Consider the following 24,001-nt stretch of genomic DNA (forward strand, 5'->3'; position numbering starts at 1 on the left):
CTATTCGAAATTAGGATATGTGTTCTCATGTTTTCATTTGCTGTTATCCTTTGGTTTTGATACTTGTGCCTTTTAGTTTTCTGTTTGAAAGAGAGAGAGAGAATATAACCGCAGAAAGATGATAAAATATATATTGTTAAAATTTCTGGATTTTGGTGGATTACTTCTGTGCGATAAGTGTGTATATTTGTTAAAATTTGGATGTTTCATTCCCAGTCAGGAAAAAGAGTTCATATCTTAATGTTAATGCTTTGAACCATGACTAGCAGCAGAGAAAAAGATCATTCTTAACAGCATTATTAAAAGACTGCTTTTACCCTTTTATCTGAACGTATTCAAGTAACAACCAGAAAACTTGTTTGCACCAGAGGTTTGAAGGTTGTCGATTGAGTCAAAGAGTTTATATCATTTCCTTCTTCTGCAGCGTACATTGAAATGTAAATGCTCTACTACTCTATAATTGTCATCGTAGTACTCAGCTTTCTGTGTAGGAAAAAAAGGTCAGCATCAGTAAGTTCGACCTTTCCCCCCGACGTCTGGCCCCCAAACCTCCTATGTCCCAATGGCATCGCGGGCCCAGCTCAGGTTACGGTCTTGCTTTTAACTTTGCTGTTGTACCCGGAAGCTATTAGACATGACATGCTCCGAAAATAGAACCACGAGATAGGAACACGAGCATATGAAAAGGATATTTGGTTTTGTCGAGATTTTAAAGGAAATATCACCCCGCGGTATTGTCAGATGACGTGTAATAATTAGCCAAGCAGTTTGTAGTCAAGCAGGTTTTTTCTCTGTCAGTGCTCTAACAATTACCTTTTTCTTTTCCTTCTTATCTTGCAGTATGATCAAACAGTTCCTCGTGGAGTTGAAGCTGAAGCCAGTTCTACCTCCCGGATTCGTAAGTGTCAACAGTCAGACAAAAACACGTTCCATGGTAGTTGTTGGATGTTTGCAAATGACAAAAATCCCGATTATCGGGCTCTTACGCAAGAAGCTTGCCACTTAATGTAACAATTCAAACTTAGCAAAGGTTGTTATTCGTATTTGGGTATATGTCTGTGGTGTACCAGTGAAATTCATGGCCTCACTGACTCATTTTTTTTTTTTTAAATACTCATTGTGTTGGCCCGGCATGTTGACCTCATTTGGAGGAACAAAATATTTTCTATTACCCAACACTAGAGTAATCTTGTTTTGTTTCATCTGCCGGGACGGGCTTTCGAAACATAACTTTCTTTTTATTGAGCTTCATGTTTTCATGAGATACTTTCAACAAGGTCTGTTTTTTTCTCGTACAGGAGGACACGGAACCTCGTCCTCGTTCTAAAAACAGCTGCTATAAAGAGATCTGGACTCCAGCCCGCGATAGCATCAGCCACGAAAAGCAGAAAGCACCAAGTTCGGGATTGCAGGACGAAACTACAGAGCCAGAATGCGAAGATGTAAGTTTTTCCATTTTTTCTGAATTACTATTTTAGTGTACCTTATGGTTTGGACTTTACGATATCTATATGCCTTTATTGTAGAGAGAGAGAGAGAGAGAGGAAATAAGAAAATCCAATGGTAGAACATACGCTGTTCCTCAATTAGAAGACCCGGTCTATTGCTATACACTAATATATAAGTAGAATACATAATCTTCATATATGTATAGGCCTACATGTATTTATAGAGTATATGTTAGTATTTACGCACTCTCTAATGTCATTGCACTCATTCATATATATATATATATATATATATATATATATATATATATATATATATATATATATATATATATTATATATACATTATATATATATATATATATATATATATATATATATATATATATATATATATATATATATATATATCAAGAATGTCCAGAAATCCATAGCTCGACGAAAATTTTGATCTTGTTTTCAGAAAAACTACTTACATGAGATTGGAAGTCAATTACCTAAGTTTCCTGTTATTTTACACAAATTAGTTTCAATAAGAACGCTGATATGCGAATCAGACTTTTTTTTGGCAGAATAAACTGCATATATTCGATAAAAATAATGTGAGAATTCTACCGTCTCCGTTAGATTACGTAGAAGGACACTTTGAGATGAATATAGTTATGTTAAAATTTTGTCTCCACTGGAAGAGTATACCAGCATGTGTTACCTGCATCTTTGTTCATATATTAGAGAGGATTTATTCATATATTTTATGTGTGCTTGATGTCTTCTCCAATCAGTTACTTTCCAGAAAACTTAGTTCTATGAATGATTAGTGTTCGTTATGTTCTTTGTATTCGGCAGTCTCTGATTAGTTTGTGACTGGCGGTCTCACTGTTTTGTTTTTCTTTGTTTGTGAGTGTGCTTTGACTGTATTAGCGAGTTACTTCAATTGTAATCATAATTTCTTGCATCAGGCACTCTAGATATTTCCTTGGTCTCCTTTTTTAAAATTTTTATTTGTCTTTTGTTCATCTCTTGATGTTTGCATTCGTTTTAGTGACTCATGAACATGGATTGCGAAAGGATTGAAATTCTCCTTCAGTGTTTTGTAGCTTTTTTCCTGTTTTGGATTAAGAGTCATATTTGATTTATGACTTGTGCAACTGTAGTCTTTTGTGTTTTGTCTTTTTTTATTCATGATTCTGGTACTTAAGGCAATGTTAGGTTACACGAATCTTTGTTTGATCTCTCTTTCATACGTAGGTGGATTTATTGTTTTTTGAGTAAATGTAATTTCCTTGCAAACTTGATGTTTACAGTCAGCATTTATTTTAAATGGTATTTATTACAGACTGGTAAGGCTGGCATATCAAGGTCCTCTTTGTGTAAATGTTTATATTATATATGAAACGATGTCACAAGGAATTTCCTCTTCTTTGAAATAATTGGTTCCATCTGAAACGTTGTTGCCTTAAGTACATATTATCTATTTCGTAGATATTTTTCATACGAATTCACATAAATGAGCACAGAGAGTATTGCATTTGAATAAGGAAAAAAATGCTTGTGTTAAGTGAAAGCATTTTATTTATTGCAAATTGCATTATGATCTTTTCTATCTTTTTTTTTCTCATATGGAAGACAATTCTTGTAAGTTTTTCTTGGAGTGTATATACCATCACATTTTCAGCTTAGCATGCAAAGGGCCCTCTGGTGTGGGCTTTGCCAAGAGTTACTCACCACAACTACTATTTTCACTTATTGTATGACTTGCCTTGTTCCAATCTTGGTCTTATTTTTGCAACGACTGCACAAAAATCACTTATCCACGTACAAGATTTTATTTATATTTGTGTTTCAAACATAATCAACCTATCTTTATTATACATTTATAAATGGAAAAAAATATCTCGCACCCTGGAGCTACAAATCTCTGCACACTCCTAGCTGCTTGGGCATGAAACACCATTTAGAAAAGTATTCCTTCTCCATAATTTGTTAAAACTTTGTTTGTTTATGACAAATATTGTGTTCACGAATGGTATAACTGATTCCTGAACAACATACCTTAGAACATTATAAGCAGTGTCACATTATTAATATAGGTGCAAGTGGAACGAAGTCCTAATGATAAGAAAAATTTATGGTACAGTATTTATAAGCCAAATGGCTATGCTGCAATCTTTAATGACGTGGGGTTCGTGCATTCGGTCACAGTCAGCTTTAAAAACAGGATAAGTTCTGTAAATATTGCACTTTCTGCATGCCGGGTATATTTTGTTTGTAAAAAAGCTGTACGTGGCTCCAGAGAAATTGAACCCAATTAAGGATGCAATCACATTTTTAGATATACTTGCAATAGATATGAACACATTTTTTTTATTCAAGGAAAATAACCAGGCTTCTGATTGCAATAAAGTTATTCAGTAGTATATGAACTTCCCTCGTTTCCACTGAAGCCATTACTGTGGTTCACTCTGGAAAAACGATATTCGTTTGCCAGTTGATGCCCGCTTTGTATATCATTCATGCAAAAGGGATTCATGTCTTTCAATGTTAACCCGTAATATCTTGCAGTTGATTCCTCCGGGAGGAGAGCGCACCCAACGAAATCTGTCAGGTGACTCGGGGACATCCGAGACGGATCCAGGTGACTCTTCAGGGTGTTCAACGGGCGGTGAGTCAGACTCGTCGTCAGCTACTGATCGGCATCATCCGTCATCTGATTCTGGCACAGTGCAGGAGGTAAGGACGTCGTTTATTTCGTATCAGGAAATGAGTTCGTAATTTACAACCAGTAATTGGAAGCTCTACAGCAGTGGTTCTCAACCGGGGTTGGAGGGGGGAGAATTCTCCAGAGGTGAAATTCAAAGTTTCAAGGGGGGGGGGAGGAATTGTGACCACAGATTGGCAGGCTCAAACTGGCTCTAGGACCACACAAAATGCAGTATCCATCGGTCCGCACTGCTGAGAGGTCACGCTGGGCTTTCTCTCCGCTAGCTTGTGTGTGTTAGTGTTTTGTTGCATATTGTTTAGAATGCGCCTTTTGAGGGAAACATTTTAGAGAAGGGGGAGGGGGGGGGATGACATCCTGACATATGGTGAAAGGGTGCATGGGCCAAAAAAGGTTGAGAACTGCAGCTCTATAGTGTATACATATCTAATTTTTGTCCTGCGAATTAATGAGAGCTGGTTTCATTTTCACGTTAGTCAGATGAATATTGTTTGGATACTTCTTTTCATATAAAGTATTAAAATTTAAGGAGAATTTTCGAATGATTTGATAATTGAAATTTTAAGCGGAAATTCATCATACTGTTTATACTCCTATTAGATAACCGTATAATGACCAACTTTCGGTGTTTTGAGAATATTTAGTAAATTACACACATTTGCGACTCTCAGTTATTCATAGTTTCTCATGAATCCATCCCTGGTTAATATAAATCATACCTATATTAACCTGTCAGACTGTAAAAGATTTACTAAAATTATTCCGTAATTAAAGGACGAGTGCATTTTCAGCATAATAAACGGCAGTAACTGGTATTAACTCGATTAGCAATTGTTGTAATTACAAATGGTTTGATAAACTTTCTTTTATCTATTTCGAGAAAAAATCTTAAGATTATTGTATTGAGAAACTTTCACCAACAAACACTTGAAAACTCACCTGAACGCATATTGTTAATTTTAGTTTAAAATTTTTAGTTATGGTAAACATTTCAATTGTTAACGTTTTTATTTTCCAGAATCTTTTGAAATTATATGAGAGTTAGAGGTAAGATTCTTGACGTGCAAGTAGCAATCAGAAAAGATACACATTAAATGCACCTGTCCTCTTAGATAAGATTGCTGTGTAATTCAGCTGCCTCGCTAAAATATTCTAATTTGAAAAGTGAAATTTAGGTCTTTCCATGAGCAATTTTGTACATACTGTGCTCTCTATAACTGAGCAGTGGAAAGGTATTACCTGATAATTATTGCCTAGCCTGAAATTTAAGTATGGTATAACAACTCTTTTGTTACTGAGTGTTATTTTTTAATTGGTTCGAAAATTTAATCTTTGTGTATCTGTTGACTTACTGTTCAAACACTACATTCATTTACAGGAAACAGGATTCCATCTGGATAGAAGTAAATGGGTAGGATCTGGCTCACTGCGACTCCGTACACCTGGACCACCGTATGTTCGTCAAGGACTGCCGGATGGGGTAAATTATTTCTAAATATTTAATTTTTATGTTATAATTAGTTAAATATATGTTTTTCACATATGTAATTATAACCTGTAATTACACTACTTTTTCACCATTCCCTATCCTTTGACTATTAGGTAAATTACCATTAATGCCATGCTATGCTTGGTTTTCGTCTTATGTTAATATTACTGTTTCAGATGAACGCGGGATATGTATCAGCAAGTTCCGTACCGAACTTAGCTGTGGGAATGTCAGATGGAAGTATGTCCTTACATCCATTTACTCCAAATGGAGCATTAGGCACCCTTCCTGAAATGCCTTTAGGAGCTCGGACATCCACAGGATACATCAGCATGCCAGATGCAGATGCAGATACTATTAGCCTAGATGTGCTTAATAATCTTACTCTACCCCATGAAGGAAGACAAGCTGGATTCCCTGCATATTCTCGCCACAACTTCCCGTATAAAAAGACAACACCTGAAATGTCTCCCTATATTAAAACCGGATCTTTACCGTGGTTAAATACTGGGTATGTAGCTGTTGCTCAGGCTGAAGGTGGAAGGCCAGTAACTACTCCTCCAGCTAGAGGGTATGTTGCTGTGAGTGATGCTATGGGTGTCATGAAGAGGCAACCTTCCCTACCATCCTTGCCTACAGGTTTTACAAAATCTGTAACTACACCCGATGAAGATTTACCACCAGGTGCTTATTGCAGGGTTGGTTCTCGTAGTTCACCAGGCCCTCCTCTTGGAGCTTCTGCAGGATATGTTGGTCTTACACAGGCATTACCTGTACAAGCTTCACATAATCCTGTAACAACTGCATCGCCTACAAATAAGGCCCCGTATGTAACATGTGCAATAGCAGAATCTTTGGTTTCTCCTAGTAGTAGTCCAGAAAAGGTTAAAGGGGCGTACGTATCTGTGGGAGATTTTTCTGGAACACGTTGGGCTCACCCAGTTATACAACGCGACACTGGTGAAGAAGGCCGAGAGGTTGCTTCTGCACCCGTGGAAAGCTCCCGAGGCCGTCCTTCCGTTCCAACTCGGCCAAGCACTTCAGACGCAACAGTAAATCATAATCGGGGAGGAAGCCGATGGCCACCTTTAGCCCCATCACTTTCAAAACAAAGTTCTGGATATGTATCCCAAGAAACATTAACATTTCATGATCCTGTGGTCATGTCTCCTAAGAGGCTTTTAGCCCAGAGTCACGAGCCGCATTCAGTTGTGTTGTCAGCGAATCATAAAGCGTCCATGGTGTGAGATATATGTCATGATAATAAGGATATTAATTTTATAAACTTTCTGTTGTCGTGAAATTTTTTTACATCGTAGTCGATGGCTCTTTTGAGGTTTGATATGTGGGAACCATAGTTCTCCAGAGACTTTACAGTAACCTCTGTGAGTCATTTATGTGACAAGTGATGTAATAAAGAAAATTATCCAATGTCTGAAGAATTTTTTGTGAAAGAAGCTGTACTGAAACACCTAAGGTGTGTGTTGCTGTTTGTTTACGATGTGAGTACAGTTGTAAACAGTTCTGATGGAGTGGTTTAACCAGTGTTTGTGTTTCATTCTCTTTTGTAAGTGTTGGGTGGACATTGCTGTGAAAACTTCAGCTGTGCTGATGAGGACCCAGTTAAAATTTATGTGGTACACCTTTAGAAAGTACAAAGACTTGCCCTTGGTAGTTGATATACAGTGCTGAAATAAGCTAATTGTGAATAAAGGTGTTTTGATTTTTATGAATATTCCCTTTTGTAAGGGAAATTGACTCATGTGTTTTGCATATGCGACTTTAAGCATTCTGACTTTCAGTGTGGTGACGGAAATAGGAACTGCAAAGTTTATTTTTTAACTTTATAAATGAATTGCATTGCTTCAGTTACAAAAATTAAAATACTATTTTGCAAAAGTTGAAACTAAATCTGTGTTATTGTTAAAATTGAACAGAAAACTAAGATTATATTTGAATAATAAGATTATATTAAACAAGGTATCAAACAACGATGTATTATTAAATTTGATTTCCATAACTTTAAGTGTATAGATCACAAATAGAAATGCATTGCCTCTTCGACTCCACTTGTGATGATGTTTCAGAATAAGCCATACGTATTTTGATTACTGTACAGTATTTGGAATAAACTGTTGGAAGTTATTGGCCATAAAAAAAATATTGTAAACCAATTATTTATTTATTTATCAAGTCAAACTAAAATCATGCTTCCTTCCTTTGTTAGCAGAATAGTAGTTCAGGATAAACCACCATCGCCACCACCACCACTATCCAGAATGACAAGTGTGTAAAGAAATTTGGGACTTAGCTCTTGATTAGGATGCAAATTCCTAAGCAAGTTGCTCATTCCCAGCTGAGTGCCAAGTAGATTTTTTTCTGTGGTAAGAGTTCCAGACAATTCCTAATGCTCAATATGTCTCAGTTCCAATACTCAGTTTGCATCTCTAGGGGGAATTCTGGAGCTGTTGCTTCATATTTAATATTATGTTATAGCTACTGTACATGTGCAGATAAGGAGAAAGATCGGTGTACTGTTATATCGGAATCTCTTGTAAAAGTTTATTCTGTAAGGTTGTTTAAAACCAAGTGTCCCCATTTTATCTTTTTCCAATATTATCATGTGAAACCTATGCAGAAAAAATTAAATACTCTCTGTGACATAATAAGAGAAAGGTTTTCAGCACATTTTGAGATGTGTTAATCGTGAAAAATAAGTGGTATTGTGGTAGACTCGGTAATAGTGGGGATGGATATTCTGTTATGTTTTAGAATGTTTATTGCATGTGCTGTACTTGTTATCCGTTCATGTATGTCAAACTTACCGCCCATGACTTCTCTCTAAAACAGTTAAATGTTCATGCACCATCATAGCTTGTTTCTCCATGCACGTCCATAAAATCAAAAAGTGTCCAACCCAGCTAATATTGTAACTTTGGTATACTGTACACACAGGTCAGCCACTGTACTCCATGCAGCATTGAATCTGGCAGCATTGTTTATGACAATGTAGTATAGGTTTCATCATGATTCCTCAGACTGGTCAGTCATAAGGACCATAGAATTTTGTATCTCATCGTATGCCATTGCTATGGGAATGTAATCCTCATATGTAATAAAGGACTTGGCAATACATTAGTATGCCTTAGTCCACAGAAGGAGCCAGCATTTTGTACTGCTGTACAACATGAATGTCTGCTCAAGGTCAAGTGTCCTAAGTGTGTTGTGTGTTTGCGAGAGAGTGTGTCTCCCAGTTACAAGATTTTAGAAGAATTTATATGAAATGTACGTTTTTGTTATAACAGGTATAGTCATGTTGGTAGAGTGAGAAATAATTGTTCTTTAAGCTGTCGCAGTATTAATAAATAAGGTTATTGTTTTGGTTTTATCAAGTATTCAAAAGTGTCCAGGATAGTCTTCAAGACTGTCTTTAGTAATTTTGATTTGGAATTTGTCTTCATTTCTGAAATACATAGTGTTATGTAAATTTTGTTTTATGGTAGGAAGTTATACTGTCTTTGCAGAAAGGAATTTTGTCCAGAAACCAAAAATCTCAATTATTTTTACAGGCAAATTAGGATCTGTTATTAGGTACAAATGAATTTTAATGTTTTATTATGCATTACCAACTATTTGGTCACTATATAATTCTTGTTTTATTTTTAGAATGGTATTATATTTTTATTTGGCTGTAAATATTCCTGATAGAAAATATAATTGGAAGGTAAATCTAAGTAATAAGAATATTTGGCTTTATAAGAAAAGGAATTATTTCAAAATTATAATTTAAAATTTATCAAGTGATAATGGAGTGGAATAATAGCTGACATATGTGCAGGGAAGAATGTATTTTAGGTAATAATTCATTATATGAAAGTACATTCTAATCATAAACATGAAATATATGAGATTATGTCTTCTCTCCTTGTTTTTGAAAAATGAACACAGACCTAGAGTGTTACTTTGCAAATCATGTTGAATCTAGTCCCTTAATTATACTGTATTCTTGTACAAATTGAAGTTAAAAATAAATTTTCATTTATATAATTAACACAGTCAGCAGTCATGAGTCTCCTCATTTTACTTGTGTTTTTACTATCCAATATTTTTCTCACACAGAGCCGTTCCCCGTCTGGGCAGTATTCTGTAGGTACTATTGTGATACATGTGAGGTCACATGTATAAAAATTAATAGAGATTTATGTTGCGCAAATATCTCTGTAGAAAGTAATCTGAAAATCCTGCTTAACAGATATATAAGCATTCTGTTGGATTTTATTATATATTTTCTTGCTCAGTGTAAATGTTTCAAAAGACTGATGTGTAACGAAAAGGATACGAATAAAAAATGGAATACTATATTTGCCTAGTGATCATGACTACTGACTGTGTTATTTGAAGTCTGTTCTCCAATTTGTAATGGTAGGACAGAATAGATATATAAAAAATTAATGGTATGAAAGAGATGATGCAAAGGTAACTCATGAAAGTATTTCCTATATAGAATGTTATTGTCTTCTGTTTTCATGGCTTTCTCAAGAGTTCTACTCTTACTTTAATGCAATATCTCAGAAGCTGCGTTCCACTGACTGTAAGCATAAGGACAAGAGACATTGCCACTGCTCATTTAAGATTACTGTTTATTCATCTCTTTATTTATGTGTGTACATAAATATATGAGTTAGTGAAATGACCATTTCCATTTTAGCTGGAGAAATTAGAGGTCATGTTCATAATAGAACTATCATTTAATATACATTGCTGTACACAGGAATGTAAACTTTTTTAACAGTGTAATAAAAAGAGATTTTGAAAATCTCTTGTCCAAGCTGCTGTGCCGTCATAAATCACTTTCTAGGCATTTCTGATTAGCATGTCAAACCTAACAAATAATTCAAGGTGACTCCTCCCAAAATAGAATATATATATATATATATATATATATATATATATATATATATATATATATATATATATATATATATATATATATATATATATATATGAATGTATATATGTATGTATATAGAGTGTGTGCGTGTGAGCATGTGTATATATATGCATGTATGCATATACAGAATGTTGTGAAAATGTAATATAGATAATGCCTACAGACTATATATATATATATATATATATATATATATATATATATATATATATATATATATATATATATATATATATATACATATATATATATACATAGATGCACACAATACAGATGGCCCTTAACTTACATGCAATTGTCATATACCCTTTGGAATCCCAGAAATTTCCAAAATGCAAAGTTTGAATGTGCCAGGTGTTTGCAACAGTAACGTAAAGAATAGGTAAGAATAATTTCAGACTGATACATAAAAGCATTAGAATTATCTGTGTTACAATAACTGCATTGCAGTGAGGTGTTATATAACCACGACCTAAAACCAGAACTATAATATGCCCTTTTAACTACTGTAGATGTTCCATCTTATAATTAAGTGTTTTATAACCACAACTTCAGATTTAGATCATATTAATACATACCAGAGAATGTCAGGCTTACCTAGTCAGACTCGGAGAGAAAGAGAAATAGAGAATGAAATTATAATAATCACTGTTATATAAAGCCGAGTGCCAGGCTTACTTACTTAGTTAAATTCAAGTGTGAGATTGTTGATGTTGCTTACGCTTTTCATGCTATAATGGTTGTGTGACTTTTGAACGCATATCTGCCTCTTTTTTATTACATCTTCCTTAAATGAAACAGTGTGACAACAGTTGAATTTTTAGCCAATAATTATTGTTTGGTCTAGTAATACAGTATGAAAGATCTACAAAAGATTTATAGTTCATACTACATATAGGAGGATGTGCATAGGTTATTTATACATATGCAAATACTCTATATTACAGTGATTACACCATTTTATATAAAGTATTTGAATTTGTTTGACTTATTTAAATGATAAGTCGTGGAATAAGATCATCGTGTAAGTTAAGGGCCAACTTTATACTAATATATATATATATATATATATATATATATATATATATATATATATATATATATATATATATATATATATATATATATATATATATATATATATATATATTGTATGTGTGCATGTTTAGATACTGCCAGTGCTATTGCATATGCCTGTTCTAGTATATACACAATGTGTATATATTTACATATGCAGTGTCAAGAATATTTGCAAGCATATACGCATATATATATACATATAAACACACATGCACCCAGTATACATGTATATACAATACAGAATATATACATATACATGTATATATACATGTATACATATATATATATATATATGTATGTGTATATGTATATTATATATATATATATATATATATATATATATATATATATATATATATATATATATATATATATATTATATATATATTTACAATATATATATATATGTATATATATAATTGTTATTATAATGTTTATATAGTGTACATAGATTCATAATTAGGCTCATGTTAATGTGTGCAGAACAGTTCATACAATATTTGTATTGATTTTATGTGGAAATGTGTAAGTAAGAATGTATGTTGAATAGTGAAGCTAATTTTTCTCTTAGGTTGATGATCATTAGCTTGAGTCTAACATGTTCATCCCACCCTCTCCTGTGTCTTCCTTTACCTTCTTCCCACTGATTATTAATCCATTGGGAACGATAATAATATATACAAGTTAAACCTGGTGACTCCATCAGGGTACTTGCTGGTCTCTACCAATTCTATTTTGAACGTTATGTGCCCCTTGTCAAGAGAAATCTGATTTTTTAAAATTATGTTTTCAATACTTGTTTTCAGTATATGCTTTGTAAACTGTATGTCAGTATTGATGCCAGCTTTTTTCATGACACTATTCGGTTTCCTTTTTTTAAGCTAGAAATTCATTGCATTTTCCCTCTTTATAAATCATGCTATAGATATCCAGTGTAGACATCAGCCTGTTGGACATGAATATGTTGCATATTTGTAACATAAACCTAGTGCTAAATTGTAATTACTACAGTATAAAAAGTGAAGGATGGATGTACAAAATAAACATATTTTATCGGATTTTTTTTTTCTTTTCTTTCCCGCAAATGCGTAAGACTTCGTGCTTGATTTCAAGTCACCAAAGATTTTTCAAATGACTTTAAATGGAAATCGTTTGAATGTTATGTCCACTATGTAAAAAAATGTTAATTTTTAAAGTCAACATTGATGCATGCCCCTTTCAGCCATGTTGGTACCGATTGATATTGCGGTTGTCTGATATCGAAACATGGTTATTTAATCTTGAAAAATGTAGAATTATACAAACACTTGAACTCCACGTAGATAGGTTTATCCCTGCCAAGGTAGAGACGACGGTCAACCTTATGATCTATGATAAGGATCGGAGGACTGCCCAGTACCTCGTCAAGAATAGCCTTATCGTCAGCAGCGATCGCATGAAGAGGAGAGGAGTCATCTACCAAATACTGTGCCCGGAGAATGGATTGCTATCATTCTTACACTGGGATGGCAACGACTCTCCTTTTTTTTAGAGGATTGCCGTCCAGCTGCATGAGGGGGCGGTGTACCAACATTGCACGAGGGAACACGGCAACGCTCTACAATGCCAGCAGACCGTAAGGAATACAGGAATCCTCGACCTCCGCTATAAGGAGGCCCTCGCCATTCTGTGGTGGAAACCTACGTTAAATATTACTCAAGGAGAAACTCTCTTTCTGTCAACCGCCGTCAGGAGAACAACGAGGCGCCCCCCTGAGACAACGACACAGCCGCCCTCCTCTTGGACCCACGAGCAGAGCCCCCCAGCGCCAACCAATCGAGGCTCACGTCGTTTAGTTAGACATGCAGCCATTAGGAGAGCTCCCGGGAATATGACCGACCAATGAAAAATCGCCCCCCTTCTTTTGTAAACCCATTTTCGGGTCTAATCACCCGCTGTATGTACCTCTGGTGACATTCAAATCATGTTCAGCGGTAGAACGACTACCAAAGCACCGGATAATAATTGAAGTTCGGACAGTTGCTGTATAATTTATCTGCTGAAACGAAGAAATTTATACACCAAGTTGAAAAGGTAAAATATAAGCTCAACGGCATACAGACTGCCATTCTTTTCAACAAAGTTTGCCACAAAGAGGGGTCCCCTTCCAAAATTATAATAATAATATTATTAATAATAATAAAACTTCGATGGAGTCAGATGTAAACCATAAGAATATTATGAAACATAGTACCGTAATCATATTTTAACATAAGCAGTAACAGCGGAATAAGGCCAGTTGTCTATTATCTTGCTTGTTTATATCTTGACGAAGGTTAGGTTTAACGACGTCTTCCGTGTTATGCTGCCAAAATATAATGTCAACATTTGGAGTTTATTGTCTGTTTATGCAGCTACAAATCTTTACATATGCTGTTATCATGAGGGCAAGTTCAGTAGACAGGGTTAGTGATTTTAAATGTCATGAAATGTCACTGAAGGATGCCTGACATTCACTTTCGATACTCATTTCACTCGAGTCACGAGGCAGATTTTATTAGTTCCCTCGTCTACATAACGGAATAGAACCCACTGTCTTTGTTAAAGCCTACCACTGTTGAGCTTTGTTCAGACTATCAGCTGAAATTGCAAAGAATATCTAGAGAATCGCGTTAAGCTAAAATTTCAGCTACGGAAAGAATAAGAAAAACAAAGTTCAGCTGAAGTCTTTCAACCTCAGCAAGATGCGCATTACTCTATGCCTCGTGAGTTTGTTGGTGCTCCTTTCTTACGGCCCGTGTCAGTGCACAAGCTTTCTTGATCTGATCCTACCTACGCTCACCACTCACTTTGTCAAGTGAGTATCAATGGGCTGTTTCGTTTGATTTTTTGGTAAATTTTACAAATTTCTTTTTGAAAACATCAAGCATAACTTTTGTATCCAAATAGTAATTATATCAAACAGTTACATATAAAAGTTAGTCTTTGGTCTTAGTATTTTAATCAAAAACACTATAAAGTAGTTCTGTTTTAAAACTCAGGTTATGGAGACAAGGAGATCTGGAACTTCTAGGAAAATACTGCACTTACAACATGAGACCATTTTTTAAGAACTGGAAATTGTATTACTCTGCAAGCGTCATTTGTCCAGGATGGACTCAGATCCGAGGCTCAGGTAAGAGAAGGCGTGGTCTTATAATGAAACATTTCTGTGCTGGAATGGTACCCAGTCTCTATATATGATCAGTTTTGACTTTTAGACACAGTCGTTAAAATAGGATAATTTTCTGTAAAGCCCCAGTGCATAATAAATTCGTATTATGTTGCTCATATTCAATAAATGTACTTAGAAGACAGCTTCCTACCAGTTTCTATTTAGCCCTTATAACTTAAGTACTTTGGTAGGTTTTCTTCCATAGTTACTCAGTCTAAATACTGAAATTCCCCGTAGGGGGTTAGTGCCGTCAGTGCACCTCAATGTGGTGCACTGTAGTCATTACTTAAAGTTCTTTGCAGCTTCCCTTCGGCCCCTAGCTGCAACCTCTCTCATTCCTTTTAATGTACCTCCGTTTATATTCTCTTTCTTCCATATTCCTTTCCACCCTTTTCTAACACTTGACTCATAGTGCAACGGTGAGGTTTTCCTCCTGTTACACCTTTCAAACCTTTTTGCTGCCAATTTCCATTTCTGCGCTGAATGACCCCATAGGTCCCAGTGTTTGGCCTTTGGCCTAAATCCTATATTCTATTCTAAATGTTGTAATTGGAAATACATCGAAGGATTATTGAACTACAAAAAAGAGGGTGTTTCAAGTAATTTTGTTAAGGACGAATACAAGTTTCTCACACGGAAGCAAAGCTGGTAATCGAATTTTCGGAAAGACTGTCTGGTTTGGTGTAATAATGTGTCTAATACAAGGATGCCTTATGTCTCAGTGGGTGCTTGGTGCTTAAATGTAAAGAGAGAGGAACGAGTACGTCAGAGGAAGGACAGGAGATAATGAGGCAAATTTGAAAGATAAGAAAGAGGTAGGAGCAAGGTCTTTCGGGTCGTTATATCGCCAGAATTTTCTAGTATGATTCTTTAGTGCATTAAATTTTAAACTTTTAAACCATCCAGGAAAGCTAGGGGCTTGTTGAGAGATGTACGTAGGGGATGAAAACGGCGAAGACTTTGTAAAAAAAGAAGGGTTAGAATAAAGGCGCTAACAAGCATGAGAGTGTGCTCAAAATGTACAGGGTTTGACATACTGTAAGAGAGATGTTGCTGTGAGGGTTCCCTGTACAATGTTCATCTTCAACGCAGAAAAAGCAGAACGGTTAATTCTTCATTTTCTTCTGTAACACAAAACCTTACATATACACACGAACACATAAAATGCACTTCTTTCCAAGAAAATGTGTTTATTGCCCAACCCAATTTGTTTATCTGGCAAAAGTATGTAACAATCCATTTTCAAGAATACGAGACATCAAATAGAAACCATAATAATTTATTAATAATTTCAGAACCAGTAATCATATTATGCTAAACCGTGCTGATTTTTTTTTTTTTTTTTTTGTATCTTTACAAACAGCAAAGGCCAGCAGTATGACGGCAGTCCTCAATCAAGCAATAGAGGATTTTCTCACTAAAGCCCTGAAGGCCGGAGTCGTCAAGAAAGAAGAAGCTCGAACTTATTATGGAAAGTGAAAATCATCTAACCTGTAAAAAGTCCCTGAATTTGCGAAGTCATCGAGATGAGGAAAAGAAGTGGAAGGGAAATGCATACTGCTACAGTCAAGGCAGCGAGCGGTTGGTTACAAACGGAAATCCTTAATCTAAGCACAATTGCTGTTAATACTTCGGTATATTAAAGAGTCGTGACAGTGGGATATCTTTTATTCCAACTGTTAATCCAATTATTGTTAAATTGGCTATTATAGACACTTTGTCACTAATGCTCTAGGCCAGTCAATAGGTTGAATAAAGAAAAAAATCATGATAAGTCGCAGTAAGTTTTATTTTCTTGTAACAGGAAGTTTTATTTTCTTGTAACAGGAAGTTTTATTTTCTTGTAACAGGAAGTTTTATTTTCTTGTAACAGGAAGTTTTATTTTCTTGTAACAGGGTACCTAACAACACTAATTTTGCACCCAGGATTTGGCCGCCATCTTGGAACAATGTCAGCCAAAAACAGTACTTTCAAAATATCTCGCTTTGGACTCACTTTAGAGGGAAATGTGTGGATACATAAAATAATTTAAATAGAATTCTCTACAAAACATCTTCTATGCATATTTTTGTGTGTTTTACAATTTTGTTGCTAGAAGTGCGAAAATATTTATCATATCAAGATCATCTTTATTCCACTGAAATAAACGTTACCTAGCGTTAAGCGACCAGGACTTTATGTTGTTTTAGTTTCAAAGAAAACTGTATTTGCTTGTAAATGGGTCTTCCTAGTTTACTGTACTGCTTTAGAAATTCTACATACCCGGCTATCTCTGGCTCTCATCTTTTATTGTTTTAAACAAAGGTGTTTCCACTATATCAAGATCCAGTATCCTTTTGAAATTGCTACTAGCATCACATGTTACTCTGCGCTGGTAATGATTTCTCTTTATGCTTATGAAGGAAGGAAAACTGAAATACAAAAAGATGAAATGAGACACTCGACGACGAAGCAAGGAAAGCGACATTCTTATGAAAATTATGGAGAGCATTACATTCAAGGGTTGCACAGTTTTTGAAAAACAATAGCTCAGTTTTTTACACACTAGAGCAAATTTTGATTCGTAGATGGGCAATTTTTTTATAGTGGTTAAAAAGCATTTTTATTATGAACTCAAAACAATTGAACCAATATATAGCAAACTTTGAAATGTAACAACTTTCTAATGATTTACATTAGGAAGTAAATCTTCATTCCACACAAAAGATAATAAAAACTCACTTAATATCCAATAAAACAAAAACGGTTTTGAAAAGAGAAAAAAAAAAAATTTTGTGGCGTTTAAAAGTTACTTCGAAAAAGCATAGAACATTTTATAAGTTTGAAAGAAACACGTTTGCTATTTCTAATGTTAGCCCGTCTTTCTTTTTCAAGGGAAGTGTATTCAAAGGAGCAAACTTCGCGTTACGAAGTTATCACATATTTCAAATAAAAGATCATTAACCGTTATCGGTCCTCTAGATCACTCTAAGGTCTAGGTTACTTCCCGGAGCTTGAACATTGAGAAATTTACCGGCATGGAAAGATTTTTTTTTTTTTTAATGCCTGCCTTATACACAAGCAATTCATATAAAACAGATCTCACAAAAAAGGTTAAAAACTTTCATCATACAGGTGAGACTAGAAACTTCTGGCAAAACAAACTGTCATTTCTACAGACTAAATTTTTAGGTACATTTCCAAAGTGCATAATTTTTTTTACCAGGTTTTTCACTCAAAGTTGTAAGAAAATAATCACTCGAGGCTCTGCATCGTAGGAACTTTCAAAATATCTTATAAAATTGCTATTGCCGTTATTTGGAACTGTATCGAAATTCTAGATAAGAAATTCGAGACTTGTGATTCGAGATTTGAGACTCGAGATTGGTGATTCGACATTCGATCTTTGAGATCTGCGATACGAGATTTGTGATTCAAGACTCGAAATTCGGGATTCTCTCTCTCTCTCTCTCTCTCTCTCTCTCTCTCTCTCTCTCTCTCTCTCTCTCTCTCTCTCTCTATATATATATATATATATATATATATATATATATATATATATATATAAATAATCAACACACAATCACGTGTGGAACAGAAATAAATTTCTGACTCACACCTTGTCTTTCAATTGCAAGACCTGGGTATGTATGCATTCAGTTACATCGTGCCAAATCCTCTGAATGATTGATTTAACAGATATGGCATCGCAACAAATAAGGTCATTGACAAACGAAAAATACATGAGTAAAATCACCTTCTTGTTTACAACAGAAAATGACAAGAAATTACTATAGGTCTAAGCTTGGAGGAATGAGATTCACAATTCTCAGTCTTACAGTTTGGTGAAATAAAGATGAAAATTCTCTGAGAGAGAGAGAGAGAGAGAGGGGGCGGGGGACGCTGGGGGACTACTGGAGCGGAAGTTGAATTATTTAAAATTTACTAGATTTTAAAAAATCGAGCGGGAATTCTGTGACAGAGAGAGGGAGAGAGAGAGAGAGAGCGCTGCAATGTTATAACTTTGTTTATTAAATCACAAGTTTAGTCTTCCTGACTCGCATGTAAAATAAAAAAAAAAAGATTAAGGAGCAACCTAGGCCTACTGCATTTTTTGCTTCGGTAAATCTGCTGCTGCTGCTGAGAGAGAGAGAGAGAGAGAGAGAGAGAGAGAGAGAGAGAGAGAGAGAGAGAGAGAAAATGTGTGCGCGCCAGAACTGGGCATTTGTTTATAGCAGGTATTCAATTTAGCCTTTATACACAGGAAGAATGAAATCTAAATTTCCCCTCTATGTTAGACGCACACACAACGCATCCGAAACCTTTCATGACTACGAAAAATTATTTTATATATATTTTGCGTAGTTATCGAACATCCAAGATGTCTGAAATCATCATAAAACTATAATCTTCATTATAAATTACATAATTACTTTTTGATTTCGAAATCGTGAAAAAATACGAGAAATGAATAATGTTTTTTAAAAAATTATTTGAATCCTTTGCAAGGATTCGAATGCAGGCGACACCCGAGTGCTTAATGTCTTCGGTTTTAACCGCCAATATTTACTTCGAATGGATTATTATTATTATTATTATTATTATTATTATTATTATTATTATTATTATTATTATTATTACTGTAGGAGTGGCAACTGAGAGAGAGAGAGAGAGAGAGAGAGAGAGAGAGGGGGGGGGCCAAGCATCCCAGTTGATCACGTGACCCTCGTCACCCTCCTACGAACGTTGTCGTCGTCAGTGTGTCTCAAGACGTGGGCCAGAACAAACGCAAGAACCCATTCTCCGGCTCTCGCAACACGAGGGGACGTGCTTGATGGTGTAAAGTATTAAATGACTTTACTGTTTTATTATATATATATGTATATATAAATTTATATAAATATAATTTATATTTCATAACTGTCGTCTTCTTAACTCTGATTTTGTAGAACCAACTGGAGCAAAAACTTTAGTAAAAATGAGTAAGCTTTATTTATTGGCCCGCTGGTCATGGAATGCCACTCAGATGTCGCGGGTTCGCGTCTTCCCCCGGGCGATGAAAATCACTGGCTCTGCATCATGATCAGTCACGTCTGCAGTGGGAGGTTGAAACCAACGTTCTTTGGTAGCTTGAATTTCAAGTCAATGGGCTCTGTGTGTTTGTTCCATATAAATAGGTTTCATCTACTGAAATAATGATAATAATATTTAAAGCTTGAGTCTAATACAAAGCTAATTAAACTGACTTACTAAAGCTTCAAGAGAGAGGGAGGGAGAGAGAAGCCTGGAGAGGCAACTGGTTGATTTTTCGAAATAAATCACGCGGGAAAATTCTGTTTCTGGAGGGAGAGAGACAGACAGAAAGAAAATCTTCGTGACCAAGTGAGTTACAACGGCCAACGAATATAAACTGAAAATGGAAAAGTCAACCTTATAGCTACGGAAATAAAGGTGTAAATTCTCTGATATAGAGAATAATAGTGATTATGGACCTATTTTCTCTTTGTTTTTATGATTTTTACAAAATTTACTCCATAATATTTCTTTAATTTATAATATATGTCAATTACTTTTAAATTTTTTTCTCTACTTTGACGATTTTTACAAAATTGAAACCATAATTTTACGTTAATTTATAATATATGTCAATTACATTTACGTATCTTTATACATTGCCATCTCAAATATTCTGACCGTTTTTTTTTCAAATTTCCTTTATTTAACAGATGCCAACACTGGTTAGCGTAAAATATGCTAACTATGCATTGGCAACACTGCTCTCTCTCTCTCTCTCTCTCTCTCTCTCTGCACCTTTCGCTATCTCTCTCTCACACACTCTCTCTCTACACCTTTCGCTATCTCTCTCTCTCTCTCTCTCTCTCTCTCTGCACCTTTCGCTATCTCTCTCTCACACACTCTCTCTACACCTTTCGCTATCTCTCTCTCTCTCTCTCTCTCTCTCTCTCTGTGTGTGTGTAAGTATGTAGCAATCCAAAACATACGACATTCTCTCTCTCTCTCTCTCTCTTTGTGTATGTAGCAGTCCACATTCTCTCTCTCTCTCTCTCTCTCTCGTTGTGTGAGTATGTAGCACTCCACATTCTCTCTTTCTCTCTATAACACCTTTCACTCTTTTCCTGCAGTGAATTCACTGAGACACTGAATTCGCAATTACAGTGAATTACTGTGACAATGAGTTCACAATAACAGTGAATTCAGTATGACAATAAATTCACAATGTCAGTGGATTCACTATCATTGTGAATTAATTTTCACAGTTAATTCAATGTTAAAGTGAATTCACTGTCACAGAATTTAATATCATGGTGAATTCATTGTCACAATGAATTCACTGTCATTGTGATTTCACTGTGGTAATAAATTCACTGTGACAATGAATTCACAATAACATTGAATTCACTGTGGTAATGAATTAACTGCAACATTGAATTTACTGAGAAACTGATTTCATAATGATAGTAAATTCACTGTCACATTGAATTCAGTGTGACAATGAATTCACAATGTCAGTGAATTCAATGTTATAGTGAATTTGTCACAGTGAATTCATCATAGTGAAATTCAATGTTACAGTGAATTTATTGTCACAGCTAATTCATTGTCACAGTGAATTCATTATCATCATGAATTCACTGTAGAAAGAAAGAGAGTGAAAGGTGTAGAGAGAGACAGAAAGTTGTAGAGGAAGAGAGAGAAAGGTGTAGAGGGAGAGAGAAAAGGTGTAGAGAGGGAAAGAGAGAAAGGGTAGAGAGAGTGCAAATATAAAAACTAAATACTTAAGTAACTTAACGGTAACTGCGTCACTTTCAAAGGTGTAAAATCCTTCATTAATATAACAAATGAAGTTATGTTTACTTTATATCCCAAAAAATCAATAAAATATAGCAAAAAGAAAAATATAATATAAATAATAACGGTTATAGTTGTTATTAATTACTTGACAAATAACAGTTCATTACATAATTTCGGCATTTTTAGATGCTATTTAAGTTATGACGAAATATTATCGCTAAATTATTCTTGATTATTTTGAGATAGTTGTCTTAATATTTTCATTATTTTTCAAAGGTAATTGTTAACCTCTCTCTGTCTCTCTCTTCTCGTCTCTGTTTGTGCCTCTCTCTTACTCTCTCTATCTCTCTCACTCTTTCTCCCCACCCCCTTCTCTCTCTCTCTCTCCAATTTCACTTCATTTCAAGTCTTACATTTCCACTTCCACTACACTCTACTTTAGTTTTTCCTGTTCGTTTTTTCCCCTCCACTTCATTTTTTTTCACTTCATTGTATTCTTCCTAAATTTTTTCTCCACTTCATTTTTCCACTTTCTCTTCATTTTTCCATTTCATTTTATTCCTCCCACTTCATTTTATTCTGACTACTTCATTTTATTCCTTCCACTTCGTTTTTCCTCCCACTTCATGCTTTTACCGCCATTCATTTTTCTCCACTTGCACTTCATTTTCATCCACTTCCATTTCCTTTTATTCTTCCCATTTTATTTTTCCACTTGATTTTATTCTTCCCACTCCATTTTTACCCACTCCCACTTCATTTTTTCCCACTTCCACGTCACCATAAATCAGTTTTCATTCAATTTTCGTTCTTATCCCTTCAGATATTCGTCTGCTGTCTTGGTTACCAAAACAGTCAGAGCAGAAAACATCGGAAATTATTTATTTTCCTGTGAAATACAGTTATATGCATTATAAAATTAGTATTTGTGTATATGCATATATAAAAATCCTTTAAAAATAAAAATGTACATTATTTTTTAGGTTTTTAACATAAAAGACAATAGTCTTTTCAAGAAAATTCCCAGCAGACGACTATTTTTAAGGTAAACGTGTCTAAATCAAAAATATGGTAATGAGATTAAATATATAAGATATATGATATTTTCATATAAATAAATGAACTTTTGTTAATTTTAGATTTAATATGGATTAGATTGAGAGATTTTTGGATTAAATTATCATATATCAAAAGTCTTTAAGTTACGTGAATTTTTAAGTTGCTACTAGTTATTTTATTTATATATTTTATAAATAATTCCAATAATTTTCACTAATTACTCTTAATTACTAATGAGACTTAGATAATTTCATTATTCATATTTAATATTAAACAGATAGATATCTTATAAATAAAACTTTAAATCATATACAATATTCTGTATAATTACAAGATACTGCCGGTTATTATTTATTATTTAGTCCAGTTTCCCATTCAATGGCTCTTTGAAATATTTTACAAGACCACTCTACACAATCTCGCAAAAATATCTTATTTTTTTTATAAAATCTACTTTTTAAATTATTATTTTTTTATAAATGCTTTATTTGATTTGGTTTTATGCTCATAAATTGTGTAGTTGTTGAATTTCTTAATATAATTTTGTGTTTTCTTTAAACTTTCTGTCAAGTTTCAAAGTAACACATTCTGTTTGTTTTACCAAACCTCCATAGGAAAATACCTTTTACATTTCTTTTTTCTAATCAAAACATTCCATTAATGGTGGATTTTTATATTTGTAAATATTATATTTTGATAATTTATTTATAGAGTATTTAAGATCTCGAAATAAATATTTTTATATGCAAACTATTTAAAATTAGACAATAGTTTTACGCTATAAGAGGCTAGAAATTTAATAGTTGCTTTAAAATGTTTATAAAATAGATTTATTTTAGCTTATTTTGTGGAAACAAAGAATAATCTTTAGAACCAAAGCAAAGGAGAATGTGTTTATAATCTGTTTAATATATTAAATCTTTCAAATTCGTTGCTATTTACGTAAAATCGAAGGTTAATGTTTATGTAAACAAATAAAGTTGTCAGATACTATTATTATTTCGATTTTTTTAGTCAATTTAGTTACTTCAACTGTCAATAGATGTCCATAGCGGCGCCGGTACCGTAAGTTTCTTAAAAATGCAAGCCTAAAGTTAATTACGAAGAATATTAATTTTAAACATATGATACTGAACATAAATAGAATATGAACATTAAATTTAATATAACATTTTGATGAAAATGATTCAATTATATTCTATAAATTGTTTTGTGATTTAATATATTTTTAGATTTTTATTTTAGGCTCGTTCTCGCTCTCCACTTTGA

General features: G+C 34.1%; 2 protein-coding genes across 2 annotated transcripts in view; both read left to right on the forward strand.

Annotated features, from left to right (window-relative positions):
* The window catches only part of LOC136835818 (cytokine receptor-like), a 191,670-nt gene extending 181,982 nt beyond the window's left edge, over positions 1-9,688 (forward strand). Inside the window, 5 exon segments of the mRNA XM_067099671.1 lie at positions 841-898; positions 1,299-1,442; positions 4,011-4,178; positions 5,546-5,647; positions 5,833-9,688. Of these exon segments, the coding sequence (XP_066955772.1) occupies positions 841-898; positions 1,299-1,442; positions 4,011-4,178; positions 5,546-5,647; positions 5,833-6,903 (1,543 nt within the window). The 3' untranslated portion in view covers positions 6,904-9,688.
* Positions 9,689-14,194: 4,506 nt separating this feature from the next.
* On the forward strand, positions 14,195-16,660 carry LOC136835294 (anti-lipopolysaccharide factor-like). The gene is made up of 3 exons (XM_067098610.1): positions 14,195-14,523; positions 14,708-14,841; positions 16,244-16,660. The coding sequence occupies exons 1-3, from the start codon at positions 14,411-14,413 to the stop codon at positions 16,357-16,359; spliced, it is 363 nt and encodes a 120-aa protein (XP_066954711.1). The 5' UTR covers positions 14,195-14,410; the 3' UTR covers positions 16,360-16,660.
* The last annotated feature ends 7,341 nt before the right edge of the window (positions 16,661-24,001 follow it).

The sequence above is a fragment of the Macrobrachium rosenbergii genome, chromosome 55, assembly GCF_040412425.1.
Source record: "Macrobrachium rosenbergii isolate ZJJX-2024 chromosome 55, ASM4041242v1, whole genome shotgun sequence".
In the NCBI taxonomy this organism is placed as follows: Eukaryota; Metazoa; Arthropoda; class Malacostraca; order Decapoda; family Palaemonidae; genus Macrobrachium; species Macrobrachium rosenbergii.